At 37.3% G+C, this 13524-nt stretch overlaps 1 protein-coding gene across 8 annotated transcripts in view; it reads right to left on the bottom strand.

Moving 5' to 3' along the window:
- Positions 1–13524, bottom strand: part of BBX (BBX high mobility group box domain containing) — a 281032-nt gene that overhangs the window by 62649 nt on the left and 204859 nt on the right. For all 8 annotated transcript variants that reach the window (XM_027077663.2, XM_027077662.2, XM_027077657.2 and 5 more), the window contains one exon: positions 1419–1499. In XM_027077663.2, the coding sequence (XP_026933464.1) occupies positions 1419–1499 (81 nt within the window). The remainder of the gene's footprint in view (positions 1–1418; positions 1500–13524) is intronic.

The raw sequence follows: 13524 nt of genomic DNA, 5'->3' as shown, positions 1-13524 counted from the left end.
CTAGCCTATATTTCTTTGAAAATTAAATAAGACAATGAAGGAAATGCAGAAACCACTGACATCAACCCCTCAGATTTTTGAAAGCCATTTCACAAGTTTCTAAACAAGGGAATTTCTTTATAAATTATTATTGGGATAGAGACACTCAGGCAATGACATGAATAGGGAGTTCCTGAAGAAATATCAGATCAGGAATAGGGACCCTTTCTATAAATTAACAGAGTCAGGGATCTCTTAGGTATGCTATAGAGCCCACAAAAATGCGCATATGTCAATACAAAATTTCATGTGAAATTTTAGGGTTTTCATTAGATCTTTAGATTCAGGGATCACTGGCCATGCATCTATGCTTTCAAAATTGGGACCAACATTATTTAACATGTCTATAACTACTGTTTAAAAGTTGAGTGCAGAGTGAATCCTCTGTAACCTTAAATTCTTGAGGAAATAATATATAAAACAATTGGAATTCACACAGCGTATCTCAAACATATAGAAAGGAAAGTGATAGGTAAGGAATATCATGTGAGCAAATATGTACAATAACATTCTGGTGTATTAGCAAGGCATTTATGTATATTATAAACAATGTCTCAAAAGGAATGGCCTCTGCCTTTGTGAATTGTAGTTTTGCCAAGGAAATGTTGAGATCCACCAGGAAAAGGCACTAGAGAAGAAAAGAATCTGAAACTAAAAATATGTTCTCTTTGGACAACACCTAACACAATGGCATATGTTAGGAAGGATGACAGTGCAAGAGAAGGTCTAGTAAAAGACAATTCAAATGATCAAGGGAAAACCACTTTAATGTTTAGAAAAAATTAATCAATGATGGCTCCGTACTGAGTTCTAGGGCAAATGAAGATATTTGGGGAAGTTGTCTTAACTTTATACATTTGATCGTAAGGACAATGTGCTTTTCTACATCATCTCTGAAGCAACATTGGAAACACATGGAATCAAACAAGTTTGACACAAGACATAAGACCTTGAAAAATGCCAACAGCATGCTAAAGTTTCAATTAAGAGCAAAGTGCACTTTCTTTTTTTTAAAAGAAAGTAATGCATAGCCAATAACCATGAGTTGATTCCATCTTCTGATTTAACAACTGATAAATTAACAGCTAATAAATGACTAAGTTCTAACAATAGTTTAATTGTATTCTTAACTTTATTATCCATGAATAAAAATTAGTGATGTGGTTTAAATGTAATATTTACTACGACTTAATGAGAAGCTTCTATAAACATAAAGTTATTCCTTAATTGACAGACTGTGGAGTTCCAAAATTTGATTCTATTTTCCTATCTATGGTTAATTGAGCTAAGGAGAATTCTTCATTGCTTTAAGTTACTGCCATCAACCTAAATTTAAGCTCACAATATAATCTCATTAAGTATAAATTGTAACATATTACCTCAGCAAACTGAAATAATGGTGATTTCTGACGCAATTCAGGGGATTCTGAAACATCCTGCCTACAACTGCCAGAGGATATCTGAAACAAAGAAAAGATGGTGTGAGGCATCACAGGAATAGTTTCTGGAAGACAAGAGATGACAAGTGCCACCTATATCATTCCTATTTGAGGAAAGAAGTTTTCATTCCCCTAATTTGAGGCGAACAATGACAAAAAAGTAGTTCTAGTCTGCAAAGTTTTATACAAGGTGCCATCCAACAGCTAAATGCAGTAAAACAGGAGATGGATAAGACAATGCATTTTAGAAAAGTTCATATTCATCAAAGAGAATTTCTCCAATGATGTCCATTTCATCTTTTGGCTTTCTGCCACCAACTCCAAAAGAACTCTACTTCTTTCATGTTGTTTGTTTCCCCAATATTTTATATCACCTAACTGCATGAAAATGCAAATGAGATTTGATGATATGAACCTTCTGGGAAAGCAAAACTAAAGTCAAATTGTTTTCTAGGTGTTCGTGTGTCTATACACAAATGTTAATCACAGAAAAGTTACTACTTACCTAAGAGTAATTTCTTTTAAAACATGTTTTCTTTTGCACTACTCACTACATACACATTTAATGTTCTGCAATCTTCACTTGCCATCTTTATTATTAATAAGTTATAGAAATACCACTGGATTAAAAATTTTTTTTTTTGCTATTTATTCAGTACTCTTGTCCAGACACATACTTCCTCTTTTATCGCATTGCTAAAAAGGACCTATTTCTGTATTTGGGTGATATAATTGCTTAGGAAGCCAAGTGTAATTCAAAAGTCAGGAAAGTCACAGAATGTTGAGAGAAGGATATTGTTATTCTTCTGATCTGACCCTTTTTACAGATTAAGAAACTTAGGACCAGAAAAATAAAAGACACCTCCCCTCCGCAACATTCAGTAGTCCCTTTATTCCCTATCTTTAGCACTTACCACAAGACATAAATATTTGTTTATTGTCCATCTTCTCCTGGGGCCCTAGTTTAATAAAGAATCCTCAACACTGCCTGCTCACAATGTCAACAAGTATTTTTTGAATAAATTAAATAAAAGTTGACACGTCTTCTAAATGCTAAATCAGTGTACCCTGTCCCCCTTTTCGAAATGACAATGTTAGGAAGCCTTAGGGGAAAAGTTTCTTTCACTATAAAGGGAAAACAAGTTAAAAACAGTTTTTAATAACATGTTGCAGACAATAAAATAATCCAAGTTCATTGTTGCAAATCTGAAAAAAAAATACAGAAGAAAAATCATCTGCAATGCTATCTACAAAAGATAAGCACTATTAATACTCATATATATTCTTCTAATTGTATAAGATAATTTTTCAACTAAAATGAGGTACTGTAATACAGTTAAAGAATGCTCTTTTTTAAACAATACATTATTTTTCCTGTGTTATCAAACCTTTTCCAATGTATTTTAATAGTGGCATGTGATTATGTTAGGTGGTTGAATCCTGTGGAAACACCTGACAGCCACCCAGATTTCGTTTCTAAAAATGGAGTCTCTCAATGAAGCTCTTCATTAGACACTGAAGATGTGTTTCTCGAATCGTGTCACAGGTCACCGGGCAGGAACCAGCATTTGAAATTTTATTTGTCACCTTTGGATTTGAAAGAGTAATGGTCACCTTCTTCTAATGATATTAAACTCCAGAGAAGAGTGCAGAACCTTTTGTTAATTTTCCACCTGTGGTCTGGATGCCAAAGCCTGGTTCTCTCACTGCCACTTGACTATTTGACAAATTGTATGCCAAATGGCCCAGTCCTACTCCCCAAGAATTTGAAGTCAAGGAGACAAAAAATGCATCAAAAAGAAAGCCAATGAATCCCAAAATTACTGGCCACAAAGAATTTCTTCATTGAAAAGAATACTTGGACAAAAAATAGTTTTATTTAGGAATGATGAAAAAAAATCAATACTCTCTTGGTTTATAAAGAAATCCTTTAAGTCTAGCTCCTAGATATCTTGGTAAATAATCAAAATTTTATTTAAAATCAACCCTAGGACTAAATTAAGATTATAAAGAGTCTTAAAATTTAATAATATAGGTTACACAGGTGACAGAATTTTCAAAAGATATTTGGAATCTAATAGATTTAGGGTAGCTACACTGCATGCAGGTACCATTCGTGAGGAGATTAGATACCCTGTGGCTTAGAGATCATATGAACTGTAAAAAGAAAAGTCAACTTTCTCTTCAAGTTCTGTTTATAAATTATCTGGCCATAATTACATAAGTCACAAAGTTTTAAAGTTAAGTGAGAACCTCTGCAAATCATTATTATGGACAGTCTTAAACAAATTTGAATAGAGAATTCAAATGTAAATAATTATCAAGGCACTGTAATCCTGAATGTTGTATCAATTGTGCTATGCTATCAAAGAAGTCTACAGATGCAAGTTTGTGCCCACCATGTACCTGATGCATACTAAAAGTACAACGAAGACTCTGACTTAATTCTGTGCGTGTATAGATACAAAGAACTCAGTGACCTGGCCAGGAATCACACAACAAAGACTGACCAATGGTTAAAATAGTAGTAACAGAATCTCTAAGGCTATGCAACTTACTCTAGTGGACAATATCTCAAAATCTAGTTACTCTTAATTTTACTCACGAGTTTAAGGCGTTAGTTACTCTTGACTTTAAAGCACTGTGGATTTAGTATATATTTTCAGGCTACTGTAAGGGCACAAAAGTAGAAGCCAGGAGAATTGAGTTACTACTAAGCTATGTGGTTAGTTGCCTCTCCAGTCCACAGCAGAATTAGAAGACACAATTCAGAAGGGGACAGGAGTAGGAGAAATAGCAATAGAATTGCAAAAGAAGGAGAGTTGCAAAAGAAACAATACCAGTAGCAAAGAGACACAAGGAGAAGACAGAAAAACTGTAAAGAATAGACACAAATGTTTTGTAAAGCACTGTAGTCTATCTAAAAGAAATTAGAGCAAAGAGTTTCTAAGTGTCTCCTGAAGGCTTCAGTTCACTGCAGCAATTAATATTTATTAACTATGGTTCTAAGTTGTCAAGATAAGGATAATTATAAAACATAGCCTTTATTAAAAGGCAGAAATGTGTGTGATACATGCTAGGCATATTTCCATCAAAAATCTCAAAATACAAATATGGTACAATGACACGGAAAATGTATGTGGGTAGAATTTATTCTTGTGTGCTTGATAAATACGGCATCCAATGCAAGAGTGTATATTTGTGCATATACTGATTAATATACACATCTGGCAAAGAAATCTGGGAAATATCCACATAACAGAAAGAGAGTACTTTGCACAAAAGGCTCCTATTTAAGTATCAGAGGGTCCTGGGCCTAATTGCCTTGCTATTTGTATTTACAGTACTCTACTTATGACATGGGACATGCTTTTTATGGACAAACATGAATTCCTCTATCTCCATTCCTATGCTAGAATCAGCTTACCTTCTAAAAATAACAGAATAAAAGAGAGTTAAAAACATCTTTTCACCAATTAAAAGGAAATAAAAGATACCAAATAAGCAGAGGTTAAATAAAGGGAGAAAAAAATACCCAAAAAGTTGTTCCTAGAGTCTCTGAAATAATCCACAAAGCCACTAGGTGTAGCTATCTGCCCAAGAAAGAAACAGCTAATGGGATTTTTAAAAGCAAAATTTTGTTAACTTCTCTTAAATTCAATCTTCTCTATGATTTAGCTATAATTCTTAATAACTAAGGGGAATTATTAGCAAATGAAGAATTACAACAAAGTAGTATCTTCTTTCATAAGTATACTTCATAGTGTGAAACCAGTAGATACAGAAATGTGATCCAGCCTCCCGATATAAAACAAGATCACACCAGTTAGATGCATTGTAAGTGCTTTGGAAAGCTAGATATTAGCAAGAGCCTGTTCCCACTTCACAAGGCACAAGACCACAGCTACACACAGTGGGATTCTGATGCACACATATGGTCAACAAAAGGGGTAAGTGCACCGGTTCTATTTGAACCATACATTTCTTCCCTTGCTAATCCAAACATTTGTTGATAGTCACTCCTTCGACAAATACACAATAAAAACCTACGATGTGCCAGCCACAAAGACTGCTGACTGCTTTTAAGAAGCTTACATTCCACTAGTACACATTACATGATAGGGAATAAAATGGTAACTAAGGGAATGTGGCTTGTGATCCAAGTACAGGCGGCAGCTACACAGTTAAGAGGTATGTGCACACTGGTGAACTGCCACAGAGAAGCAGCCTTCACTCCTTCTAGGACAGGGAGACGTCAAGATAGTAATGTCTGAGATATCCCAAGAAGCAGCACCAGAATTGCGGAAATGATGTGACAACAGCAGAAGGAAAAGTATGGAGGCAGTTGCCCTGTGTGTTTGCGAAACAATGACTTTCTCAGTATGGATGAAGAGTAGAAGCCTGGGAGTGTAGTGGGAGATGAATCGAACTGAGAGAAATTTGAATTCCATGTTACAAAGTTTGAAAATTAGGCTGAAGGCATTGGGGAACCAGCCAAAGTTTTCACTCAGTGGAGCAGCATGATGAGAGATACATAGTTAGATAATTCTGTCAGTGGAGTGCAGGATGACCTTGGCTGGGAAGCGACTGGAGGCAGGAGACCAATTAGAAGGTTAAAAAAATAAACTAGCTGAGATGTGGGGTTCCAATTAAATCAGAGATGGTATTTGCCAGGCCCCAGTAATTGCCTGGAAAGATGTCAGGGCTGAGGGAAAGGGGTCGGACAAAGCCTTTCACTGAAAGAGGGAATTTGAAGAAGAAAGGTTTGGGGGTGGGGTGTAGGGGGTTGTCTTCTACGGGAGAGGGTTTGGGAGTAGAGGATTCCATTTCAGAGTTTAAGTATAAAGATCCCTTGTGATGCCAAGGGCCAGTGATCTGATTCTCACCCTCATTCAGCATGACCCAGTCTTTCCTACAATTGGAGGCTTTCTTTGGCCAAGTATTCTATAACAGAGTACCTGAGTGATCATTTAATTTGCATTTAATATGAGATGTTAAATGAAGTTCTGAAATGGACTTGAGCTTAAACACAGGTGAATTAAATGTAAGCATATTACTTCCAAGTTAGTCCCTTCAAAACGTTTTTGAGGATTAAAATAAAGCCACTCTTAATTAAACCTAAATTAGGTTAAAGAGAACCTGAGTAGTGAAGCACTGCACCTGGCGAGCTGATCCCAGGAATGAGCCACAGCTGAGAACACTGGGTTACCCTGGGGAGCATAACCAGATAACAACGCATAGACCTGCACGCTCCCAAAATTGAGAGTACACGTCATGTGGCTGAAAGGAAGAATAAGTCTGTGGTTTCACTCAGGGCACCAGGGCTACCGGGGTATTCATCCAGCACCATTGAGTGAAGTTCGCCTATCATTATAAGCCATGTGGCAGAGCACTACTATGGAGTCCGGAACAGACTCTGGGCCACTTCTACAAATCACTGCCATAGCAACTGAGACAGCAGCATCTCTCCTGCCTCAGTTTCTTCACATGATAACGTAGTTAACAGTACTACTCTGCCTTCTTCCATGGACAATGTGAAACCAGAACGCAGCAGTGTATAAAAACATGCTCTCAACAGCACAGTGCCCACAACCGCCCTTCCCTTTTATCCTCGTGTTCTGCATCCTCCTCTTTCTATCCCAGCTCACTTGCGGCCCACCTTCCCCACCACCCCTTCCTACCACCTCTGGGAGACTAAAGAGCCCATGCAGTTTCATCACTGTCTTGAGCAGTGTGGCCTGGGAACTCAGCAAGGGTAGATGCTTCTTTGGGCCTCAAGCCCACACTGCTGACATATGGAAGAGGCTGGGCAAAATGGGCAGTGAACAGTGACTTAACAAGGAAGGAAGGAAGGAAGGAAGGAAGGAAGGAAGGAAGGAAGGAAGGAAGGAAGGGAGGGAGGGAGGGAGGGAGGGAGGGAGGGAGGAAAGAAGGAAGGGAGGAAGGAAGGAAGTAGGGAGGGAGGGAGGGAGGGAGGGAGGGAGGAAGGAAGGAAGGAAGGAAGGAGGGAGGGAGGGAGGGAGGGAGGAAGGGAGGAAGGAAGGAAGGGAGGAAAGACAGAAAGACAGAAAGAAACACAGAAAGAAAGAAGGAAAGAAAGAAAGAAAGAAAGAAAGAAAGAAAGAAAGAAAGAAAGAGAAAGAAGGAAGGAAAGAGAGACCAGACAACAGTTCCAGCCAAAATGGGCAGTGAACAGTGACTTTACTAAGAAAGAAAGAAAGAAAGAAAGAAGAGAAAGCAAGCTCAAAAAGCCCATTTGCTATTTAATGTAAAATTTAAATATAGTGTATTTCCTCATCAGATCGGTTTAGAAGCTATGAAACTGTGAGAAGGGAATAAAAGCTTTGATGGGAAGGGGTAAGAGTTGGGGGAGGTTGTGGAATTCAATGCATCTAAGTATAGTGGAATAGTCTAATTAGCAGCCTAAGGAAGGCACATATCAAACGAGCTCAAATGTACCAACAGGTATGAAAATAATTTCGCCTACTTCACTGATGTCAGAAATTATAATAAAGACAGGTGAGAACTTTCAATTTTATCAAAATCTATAGGTTTTAAAAACTTAAAACTCACAGTGTTTAAAACATGGACATAATCTTTCATTCACATAACAAATACACTTGATCCTTGAATAACATGAGGGTTAGGGGGGCCAACAGCAGTCAAAAATCCATGTGTAACTTCTGACTCCACAAAACCTTAATTACTAATAGCCTACTGTTGACCAGAAACCTTACACATAATGTAAATCCTAGCACTGTGACTTCCTGGCTCTACGATCTTGGAGAGGCTATTTAACCTCTCTAGCCTAGTTTCCTCATTTATGAAATGGGGATAAGAATAATACACCAACCTCAAAGGGCTTGTTTGGAGTGAAATGAGATAATCAGCCTAAGTGCTTAGCATAGTGCCTGGGCCAGAAAGCATTCCTGAAATACCCCTGTAAAGGTCCAGCACAGGACACCACAGCAGAAGTGGCCTGAGCAGAGGTCAGGTGGGTGGGGGGCTGAAGGCCCCGTATCCTGCATGAAGCCAGTCCTCCTGGGTTCAGATCTCAGTTCTGCACTTCAAGTTGCACAACTCTGAGCAGGTTATTTAGCCCTTCTGCTTCCACTTCCTCATTTAATGGTTTAATATTTACTTGTGAAGCAAGACTTAACTCACAGGATTGTTGTGAAGATCAAGAGTTACTCTTAAGTAATGCATTTAAGAACAGTACCGGGAATGAAGGAAGTGCTCAGTAAGTGATAGTTTTGTAACTACTCTGCAAGCGAGGAGTCCTGCAGTTTAAATTCTATCTTTGCTCCTATCTCAGTTGTTTGAAGTCTTCTGATGAATCAAGACTTAAACATAGAATACAATGAGAAAAAAAAATTTTTTTAAGAATTTTATTATAGTTTATAATAAAGAATATAACTAAATATAATCAAGAGCTATAATGCTTTAACACTGACAGAGCAATTATCAGGAACGAGAGGAATCAAATCTGGCTCAACAAATCAGGAACGGCCCCTTGGAGGAAGTGAGAGATTGATATTACAAACATGAAGCAAAATCTATTGAATATTTTCAAAGTTCAATCATATATAAATTTGGATAAACTGTTTTACTTTTGAACAGGCAGATGGTGATCAAAAAAATCACTCAGATTTCCTCTGAAGCCAGAAATACCATGTGAAGAATAAGCCCCTGTATCTTTTTATATCATTAGTTCCACGAGGGCAGAGACTTGTGTCTGGGTTTGTTTCCTGACGCGACTGGCACAAAGTAAGCATAGGCAAATAACTGTCATAGGACTGAATGTGTGCAAAGATGGCACACAGTTCCTACACTGTTCAATTCTTACGTGTGACCTGTACAGTCCCTTCATAATGGAGGTGTACCATCATTTGCTAGCATCTCCTCCACTAACTTCCAGGCTAACTCAGCTACTCTGCTGAAGTCATACTTCCTACACAGTGATTTCTTCCCAGGTATTAAAAAGTTGTCTCCTTCTTGAGCACCTAGTGATAGAGAGTAAATCACAACTGTACTTTCCTACAAGTTTTTAATGGACAAAGAACTGCATGTGTGCGCACACACCTGCATATGTGCATGCGCATATGCATGCGCTGTTGGTAACGCACACAACATCCTGTAGAAGCGATGCACGACATAACTTAAACTTTCAAGTTAAGTATGAAAGGCCTAGAATAACATAGGGTGATAATATTAGGTGCCTGCAGTAATGCTTTTCAGGAGTTTTCAGAGTTAAAACTACCTTACAGGTTTTATTTCATTAATCTTCATAGATGTCTTGAGGGTTAGAGGTAAGTGGGTATTATTATTAGTTCCATTTTACAGGATGGAAGGCAAAGAAAAAAGTGGCTTGATCAGAACTTTACACTTCTAACAAAAGAACTAGGCTTTCTAAAATCACAGAGCTAGGGGCGCCTGGGTGGCTCAGTCCGTTGAGGCTCCGATTCTTGATTTCAGGTCATGATTTCACGGTTCTTAGGACTGATCCCCGCATAGATCTCTGTGCTGGCAGCCTGGAGCCTGCTTGGGGTTCTCTCTCTCCCTCTCTCTCTCTGCCCCTTCCCAGTTCACGCACCCGCTCTCTCTCAAAATAAATAAACATTTTTTTTAAATAAAATAAAATCACAGACCTAAAATCTGATACATTTCCCACACATTTGAAAGTCTGCCTGGGGTTAAGTGTCTGACTTCGGCTCAGGTCATGATCTTACCAATTGTAGGTTGGAGCCCCAGTCCGGCTCTGTGCTGACAGCTCAGAGCCTGGAGCCTGCTTCAGATTCTGTCTCCTTCTCTCTCTGCCCCTCCCCCATTCACGCTCTGTCTCTCAAAAATTAATGTTAAAAAAAAAAAAAGTCTGCCTTCAGTTACAACTAAAAGGATAATGATGCCTTCAAACCTTTTTATCAGCTATGATTATCGTGCCTCACTTTTAAAATTTTCCATTACTCCCCAAACTATCCCTTCTGTTCTAGTTAAGATGACTTTCTGACTTTTTGGCGCTGAGTTAGGTCCAATACTGAGTGTTGTCTTTTCCAATACTAATCCAAGCTGTTCTATATATAATGTGTTGACTAACAGTCCCTTTCACACTCTCTGAAATGCAGCACTCTCTGCCTTTATTTTGTAATTTAATTCAGCTTTGCATTTTTATTAAAGTAACAAATATAAAAAAGTATAGAAGACTTTTAGTCCTGGAGATCACTTCTACAAACTCTAGATCAAATAATCATTATAAACTTTATTTATTGCATTTTCATCTTTAGATAATAACTCCCTGATATAAAATGTAAGGGTTTAACTCTCTTTATGTAACTGCCTTTTCTTTAGCTCTTCCCAGAGTCTGATGTGAATGTTACTTTTTTTTAAATGTTAATTTTATTTTAAGAGAGAGAGTGGAAGACACAGTATCCGAAGAAGGCTCCAGAGCCTGATGTGAGGTTCGAACACAAGAACCCGAGATCATGACCTGAGTGGAAGTCAGATGCTTAACTGACTGAGCCACCCAGGTGCTCCTAATGTGAATGTTACTTTGATGTTGAACAGATGGGCTCCTCTGCAGCCCTTTCTTTGTAGGCCTATTTTCAGCTGATCATTATATTGTGTTTTATTGATAAAACAACTTGGGTTTGGTTTCTGATTTAAATATGTTTGCTTAAATCTCATATTCACTGGTACCATCCTTTTCCGTTTCCTTCCCTCTTACAGGATTATTTCCTAATGAGACTTCTATGCTTACATTTCAGTGGATCTCAACACAGACAAGCTCAGTCTGGCATTCTGAGCCACGGGTCACTCCTTAGTGTCTTTCCTGTTAATATATCTATTTTCTTTCCTCATCCATAAATTAATGACAAACACTTAAAAAAGTTACTTAATGCATTTCAATGTGCTCTGGATATAAAGGAAGTAGAGAGCTAATCATTTATGTGAAAAATAACTGTAAATACAAATTTCATCCCTTTTACTTGTCAGAAAAGTTACCACAATTGAAACTGCAGAAGAAAGCCTGCCTCAATCACAGCAGCATGTAAAAATGTATACCTCAGAATGCAATAAACTTATTCTGGCAAATTCAGAGTTAATCAGGAGACTCAGGAAAAAGAGAAAATTCAAACATTTTCTTTGTCATTATTTCCCCACTGATATCTCAAGAACCTATAATTTCTCTCTAAAACTCTAAGACTACTTCAGATAGATGTAGAAAATATTACAGGCCAAAGAAGCTTTTAATCTGGAATTTTATTACTTCAGATATTGGAAGATATTCAGATATATCATTTACATCTGAAAAATTATTATTTATAAGAAGCCTTGATACCTTCTAAAATTATTTTTTTAAAAACGACTATTAGTATATTAAAATTTCCACATTTAAAAATATAGACTTTTGAGGATTTTTTCTATGTAGTTAGGTTTCAGGATAATGAACAAAGGAAACTCTCCTCCCTCTAAGAATAATATTTCAGAATAAGAATTCTGTCATGGCATTTTAAAAAGCCATTATGATTAGACTTTTCCTGTGGCAGAATTTTTGTAAAATGTCACTTTATTTGACTGGTCTTACCTCATAGTGTAAACAGACATCACAGTAATTGTTCCAAATGTCAGCAGTATGAAATTTCTGGAACTCTCTCCTTATCTCATTATCCTGATAATTTTCTTAGGAAAATGTAAGTACATATTTACTACATTTGTCTTACGGTCATCATCTGTCTATGTACATAGAGTTGTATATACATAGAGCCCCTAAAGTTGTACAACTACATTTGTATATCTGGAATAAGACTAGTCTTTGCACAGAAAATAGGTGCTAAATGGAGTACACGGATATATAGGATAGGAACTCTCAGAATGAATCATATTTAGACATAGGTTAATTTTGTACAATACTCACTGCTTAATTGTTTCAGTATCTCAAGACTAGTTTCAATAATGACCTAAATATATCTCTGAGATGAGAAGTAGGAAATATGAAGAAGGAGCTGTATTCTTAGAAGTGGTTCTTAAAGACCTAACTGCTGGCAACTTCCTCCCAAGGAGCACAGATTCCCTTCTCCTACATGGTTCACTTCTTCAAGTAATTTACCTTTTTAAATTTCTTTAGCTTGAGAATTCTCAAAATAGCTCCCATTCCTCAGAAATAAAAGGTTGACCAATGCACTGTTTAAATTACTTGTGTCAAAAGCCTGCTCTTCTTAAAAGGGAGGAGAACTTCTCACTGAGAAGAGCCCAAGAGGTAAACTTTAATCAAAAGTGTGTGTGTGTGGGGGGGGGGGGGGGGGAGGAAGCAGTCTTTACTATTTTTATCTATCTGTAAGTTCTATGGATGGATGTTTATTTACTTAAACATGTTCCTGAGAGTTAGAAAGAATGGTAACAGAAGTTGGGAAGAAAACATCATTATAGTATAGTCTGTTAGAAAAGGTGATGCCAACTTTAACAATACAGCACATTCTTGGGAATCATGAGTCATACTGTCTTGAAAGGTCAAGTGTGCATTAGTATTCCAAAATTCAGCTTGGGATTCATGCTTGGGATACTCTACACCTAAGTGAGAGTCAGTCTGGTTCCTATTAGGTAGCAGCCATGTGTCAGAAAGGGAAATGACTTCTTGAGAATTCTAGTGTGTCAGGAAGTAAAAACATGCTGAATAACAAGTATGAAAAGGCACAAAGTGACATGTCTATTTTTTTCAGCTAGGGATTAGTACCACGTAAGTAACTACCAGAATACCAATTTACATATTCTTTTGCTACACTGAATTGAATGGAATCAAAATAATTATGTTAAACTGAATATACGGTCACCAACTATGGATCACAAATGTAAACAACACATAATAATGGCCTTTGTGATATAAGTATCCACTGTATGGCATACTGGTAACTTTTTAAAAAAGTAGAAAATACATGCATCTGCAGTAGAATGAGATGACTGCTATGTTGCTGTAAATAGCGATTCTGGTCGGGCTTGAAAAATCTCCATCTCAAGTAGCTGATGTTGGTAAAACAATATGACCTGCAGGTTA

This window comes from Acinonyx jubatus, chromosome C2 (genome assembly GCF_027475565.1).
Source record: "Acinonyx jubatus isolate Ajub_Pintada_27869175 chromosome C2, VMU_Ajub_asm_v1.0, whole genome shotgun sequence".
In the NCBI taxonomy this organism is placed as follows: domain Eukaryota; kingdom Metazoa; phylum Chordata; class Mammalia; order Carnivora; family Felidae; genus Acinonyx; species Acinonyx jubatus.
Note: the sequence above shows the minus strand (reverse complement) of the source record. Positions and strands in the feature narration are given on the sequence as shown.